At 62.6% G+C, this 5,313-nt stretch overlaps 1 protein-coding gene across 1 annotated transcript; it reads right to left on the reverse strand.

The window, feature by feature from the left end:
* Nucleotides 1-3,147: 3,147 nt before the first annotated feature.
* On the reverse strand, nt 3,148-4,664 carry ECHS1 (enoyl-CoA hydratase, short chain 1). The gene is made up of 7 exons (XM_019470962.1): nt 4,452-4,664; nt 4,248-4,375; nt 4,068-4,167; nt 3,865-3,969; nt 3,660-3,779; nt 3,503-3,570; nt 3,148-3,418 (listed from the first exon to the last, which is right to left on the reverse strand). Exons 1-7 carry the CDS (start codon nt 4,540-4,542, stop codon nt 3,353-3,355), a joined length of 678 nt encoding a protein of 225 aa, XP_019326507.1. The 5' UTR covers nt 4,543-4,664; the 3' UTR covers nt 3,148-3,352.
* Between the last annotated feature and the right edge of the window lie 649 nt (nt 4,665-5,313).

The raw sequence follows: 5,313 nt of genomic DNA on the forward strand, positions 1-5,313 counted from the left end.
CCCGAGATCATCTGCCGGCAGGAGGACACAGACCTGCCCGCCCTGCAGCGCCCATTTTGGGGTTGCAAGGATTTTCCAAGCTTTGCAATGCAACCAGGAGAACTTCCGGATACAGGAGTATGGTCTAACATCACCAAGCTGCCGGGAAGCCATGGGAGAGGTTCGAGCAGCCTGGGGCATCGGAGAAGTCCCGGAGCTGGCAGGGGAGCAGGCAGCAGAGGGGGAGGCAGCCATGGCGCTGGATGAGGCTCCTCTCCTTTTGCTGGGTTTATTGAAGCTGACCTTGTTTGGCTTTGTCACTGCTGAGCAAACGCCTGTGCCCTGGCAGCCTCATGGGAGACATCTACCTGTACCAGCAGGTAGCAGGCACTGCTTGCCTCTTCAACCCCTTGCCTGCCTTGCCTGGACCACCTCCTCCATGCCTCCCTGGGGGCTTTGGGGCGATCACATCTCCCTGGAGAGGGCTTCAGCCCAGGCATGTTGCTGCAGCTGCCGCCCCGTCGCAGTTTGATTTCAGAGGGCAAATCCAGCTCGTCAGCTTCCGATGAGTTAGAAAAGCTTGTGCTTTTCTACAGGTCAAGGTCAGGTTGGATGGGGCTTTGAGCTACCTGATCTAATGGAAGATGTCCCTGCCCATGGCAGGGGGTTTGGACTGGATGACCTTGGAAAGTCCCTTCCAACCCAAAGCACCCTATGAACTAAGGCTGCCTGAAGTCCATCTTCCTTCCTTCTGACATCCATTGCTTGCAAGGGCCTGGTTGAGCTCTAATAAGCCTTATCTATGTAACACAGCAAGACTGTGAATGTCAGCTCTGAGGAGGCTTTCAGCTGGTCCCTGCTTCTGCTCACTGCTTGCAGAGTGTATTTAGTCACAGTTCATTTATTCAGAGATCAGAAATGTGGCTGTTTTTGCTTTATTGTCAAATATGGGGCTGCATGAGCCATGGTGCGTGGGGGATGCACGTCCCTGGCTGCATGGGGGATGCAAAGACCTGGGTGCATGGGGAATGCGGGTGCCCTTGTGCATGGGGCAGGGGGGAGCACGTGCCCCAGTGCATGGGGGATACAGGAGCCCCAGGGCATAAGGATTGCATGTGCCCAGGTGCACGGGGGGAACACACACCCCAGTGCATTGGGGGGTTAATCCCATGCCCTGTTTCCCCAAGCAGCACCTGCAGCACTACCTGGCACCACCCAGCACCACGTAGGATGCATGGGACGGGTGGCCCCAGGAGCAGCCACACCCGCCAGCGGGCAAAGTGCAGGGCAAAGTGCAGGGCAAAGGCTGGGCAGCCCCACGGAAGGCAGCCATGGAGCGGTACGTCCCTGACCGGCCCCAGCGGGCAGCACCAAAGAGCATGGGGGACAGGCAGTGTGGGCAGGGGTGTGCGCTGGGGGTCAGGAAGGAGCTGTGGGCGCAGGCCTGAGCTGCGGGTGCAGGGACAGGGTGCAGGCAGGGACTGCGGGCATAGGCAGGAGCTGTGGATGTAGGGTGCGGGCAGGCATTGTGGGCACAGGTGGGCACTGTGAGTGCAGGGTGCAGGCAGGCGCTCAGTGCAGGCAGATACAGGCAGGCACCCTGGGCACTGGCAGATGCAGGCAGGAGCTGCGGGTGCAGGGTGCAGGCAGGCGCTCTGCATAAAGGCAGATGCAGGCAGACACTGTGAGCGCAGGGTGTACGCAGGCACCAGCCAACACAGCTACTGCCAACGTGGCTCCTCTGCCATCTCTCTGCCAGCCCGATGACCGTGTGGCTCTGCAGCATCACCGCCCTGCTGGGCGCTGCCCTCCTCCTGCCTTCACCCGGCGGCACCCAGGTGAGCCCCCACCCTCCGCCTCGCCCTCCCGCTGCCCTGTGTGACAAGCGGGCACAGGGAGACCCACGCATGATCTGTGCCACCCCCCTGCCACCCCCCTCTCTCCCCGCAGGCTCTGAGCGACAGCGGGCAGAAGGACCTGGCCATGGAGCAGGATTTGGCCAAGGAAATGTAAGAGGCGGCCGTGCTCTCCACAGCTTTGGGCACCCGCATCTGGCTTGTAAAAACCAACAAAGCAACACCCCAAAATGTAAAGCATTTCAGGGGGGAATAAATCGCCCTTGTTGCTTTGCGCCCCCCAAAAATTAAGGGGCTCCCAGCTCCATCTTCCCCCAAAATCACCCAAACTCTCTGAGCACTGAGCCCTGGCTGGTTTCCCTTTGCTGGTGGCAGTGGGGAGCTGCAGGTGCTGTGGTGCCAATGTCTTGGACCCATCCAGTCCATTCGTGGGATAAGTAACTAAATTAGCCATTTGCTCCCCAAGATCCTAATTGCAGCCTCCTGGGGGGGGTCTCACCAGGGACCCTGCACCCTGATGAGGTGGGATTCCCCTGGGGCAGGAGGATATTTAGTAACCCTGATGCACTGCGACCTTTCCTCGCTGTTTTTGCTCCCCTCTTCCAGCATCCTGGGCATACAAGCCGTGGAGCTGCTGGAGGAGGGCGAGATCACCAAAGAGGTGGAACCAGGTATAAAGGTCTTCTCCAGCAGCGCCTGGGCTCGATGGGGCCCCCGCCAAGCCCAGGTGGGACCGGAGGAGGACCGCGACCACCTCCACCACCCCCAGGATGAAGCCAGGGAGGCCGATGCCCGCGGGCCACCCCGGACACTGTCCCTGGAGGTGCAGAGCAGCCCGGAAGAGGACCGCGACCATCTCCACCACAGCTGAGTGGAGACATGCCTGGGCTGCGAAATGAGTGGTGGGATCCACCCCTGGGGCTTCCTGAGGGGACTCGTCCCTCACTACCCACCCTTGAGCCCACCTAGTAAACCCATTCCCCCTTCCACATCCTGGTGGGCTCCTCATTGCTGCCAGAAACCTATCGCTAAGTGCAGGGCCCCCAGATCTGGGAGATCCCCCTCCTTGGGCTCGCCCTGAGACCCCGGGCAGGGTGAGGATGATGCTTCGGGGTGGGGGACTCAGCCCGGTGGGGCTGAGGCCAGGCAAACTCAGCACATCGGTGTTGTGCCCAAGAAGGTGCCGCAGGCTGTCCCCTCCCCAGGGGACGCATGGACCTATTGCTCCACTAGGCTGCTCTTGCCCAGCCCAGCATCAGAGAGCAGTGTGATGGAGTGGGGGCATCTCAATGAATCACAACATTTCCCAGCTCAGGGGGGACACCACAGCAAGGACGCCCCATTTCCCGGCAGCACCAGGAAAACCTTTTAATAGCAATGGCAAAGGTGGTCCCTGCTGCTGGCTGTCTCACCCCAGGCAAGTTATTGCTCGCTGCTGGGTTCCAGACCCCCTCTGCGGGGTGACGCAGGGGGCTGATGGGCAGCAGGCAGCCACGGGGACCTGCACCACCCTGGGCTTAGCTGTCGCTGAAGTTCGCCCTGCGCTTCTCCACGAACGCTGTCATCCCCTCCTTGCGGTCGCCCTGTGAGGAGCGGAAAAGTGAGGTTGGGGCGGGCTGCAGCAGCCCCACTATCCCCCCCACAATGGGGCTGACCCCCTTACTCACGGTGGCGAAGGTGGCATAAAAAAGTCGCTTCTCCGTCCTGGTCCCCTCCGCCAGCGTCGTCTCGAAGGCTGAGAGCAAGGGAGAAGTTGGGGAGACCCTGTTGCCTGGCCCCGCAGCCCCCCCAGGGGGGTTCCTGGTTGGCCCCCCCAGCCCCTACCAGCATTGACTGACTCCTTCGCCATGGCGGCCACCAGCTTGGAGTTGCTGGCGATCTTTTCAGCGCAGGCAATGGCCGCATCCAGCAGCTTCTCCACAGGGAAGACCTTGCTGACCAGACCTAGGATGGATAGTGGGAGGTGGTGGAGTGGGGGGATGGCTCCCCGCCGGATGCCCGCTGTGCCAGGGCTGGCTCGTGCTCCTACCTGCCTCCTTTGCCTCTGCTGCCGAAATCCGGTCCCCAGTGAGGACCATCTCCATTGCCAGTGACTTCCCCACCGCCCTGGTCAACCTCTGTGTCCCTCCAGCACCTGGAGCCATTTGGGGAAGGGAAAGGTCCAGAGAGGGACACCTGGGTGTCCCCGCTCCGGCTGGGATGGACCTCCCTTGGCGGGTGCCCCCCACTCACCTGGGATGGTCCCCAGCAGGATTTCGGGTTGTCCAAACTGCGCCTTCTCCCCAGCGTAGATGATGTCGCACATCATGGCCAGCTCGCACCCGCCGCCCAGCTGGGACAGGGGAGGAAGAGGGGGTTCAGGGGGTGCTGGAGCTGAACCGGGGGGCGTGAGGAGAGATGGGAGGGACTCACGGCATAGCCGTTGACGGCGGCGATGATGGGTTTGCGGACGGTGGAGACCTTGTCCCAGCCAGCAAGGAAGCCGCTACTGTAGCACTCCTGGAAGGTTTTATTCTGCATCTCCTTGATGTCTGCACCAGCTGCAAACAGAAACAGGATGGGACACCAACCCTCCCCCCCCAAGAATTTGGGGTGGGGAGAGGCACCCTGCCCTACCTGCGAAGGCTTTTTGGCTGCCAGTGATGACAATGGCCCCCACCTGCGGGTCATTCTCCAGGGCCTCCAGCGCCCGCCGCAGCTCCTCCATCAGCCTCTCGCAGAGGGCATTGAGCGCCTGTGGCCGGTTCAGCTGGATCAGGCCCACGCTCTGCTGTGCCCCCGCCTTCTGCACTGCCAGGTACTGGAACGGGGCCCCTGCCCGCCACACCCCGACACCGCCCCGTTAGGCAACTGGCTGCCTGCAACCGGGTGAGACACCCCCCCGCACACACCCTCCGTGTGCCGTGTGCTGCAGCGCCGCACTATTTTAAGGCGACCTTCAGGGTGGCAGGCGCGTGCCAGTGGTCACCGGCAGCCAGCGGGATGTCACCCTGGGTGCTCGGACTAGGGCTCGCGGGAAGTTCCCAGTGCGATCCTGACCAGGGCAGGTGCAGCCCAGTGACCACCCTGTGCTGGGCTGGTGCACGGTTCTGGAACCCAGTGCACGGTTCTGGAACCCAGTGCACGGTCCTGGCAGCTGGTGCACGGTCCTGGGACCCCATGCAAGGTGCTGGGCACATGCACGGTGCTGAGCCCTGGTGCATGGTCCTGGGACCCCGTGCAAGGTGCTGGGCCCATGCACGGTGCTGGGCCCGGGTGCATGGTGCTGGGGCCGTACATGGTGCTGAGCCCCGGTGCACGGTGCTGGGACCCTGGTATGCAGTGCTACAGCCCATACATGGTGCAGGGACCCGGTGCCAGGCCCCGTGCACGGTGCAGAGAACCGGTGCCAGGGCCCGTGCCCGGTGCAGGGACCCCGTGCCAGGACCCGTGCACGGAGCAGGGACCCGGTGACCGGTGTTGGCGCCCCGCTGCGCGG

This window comes from Aptenodytes forsteri, unplaced genomic scaffold (genome assembly GCF_000699145.1).
Source record: "Aptenodytes forsteri isolate BGI_AS27 unplaced genomic scaffold, ASM69914v1 Scaffold320, whole genome shotgun sequence".
NCBI classification, from domain to species: domain Eukaryota; kingdom Metazoa; phylum Chordata; class Aves; order Sphenisciformes; family Spheniscidae; genus Aptenodytes; species Aptenodytes forsteri.

Bases quoted from the DNA above. Each gene is read 5' to 3' on its own strand.
- ECHS1 (XM_019470962.1), bottom strand. From the start codon at position 4,542: ATGGAGGAGCTGCGGCGGGCGCTGGAGGCCCTGGAGAATGACCCGCAG. The intron at 4,168-4,247 runs GTGAGTCCCTCC...CCCCTGTCCCAG, and splicing joins CCGCCGTCAACGGCTATGCC to CTGGGCGGCGGGTGCGAGCT. The intron at 3,419-3,502 runs GTGAGTAAGGGG...CGCTCCTCACAG, and splicing joins TTTATGCCACCTTCGCCACC to GGCGACCGCAAGGAGGGGAT.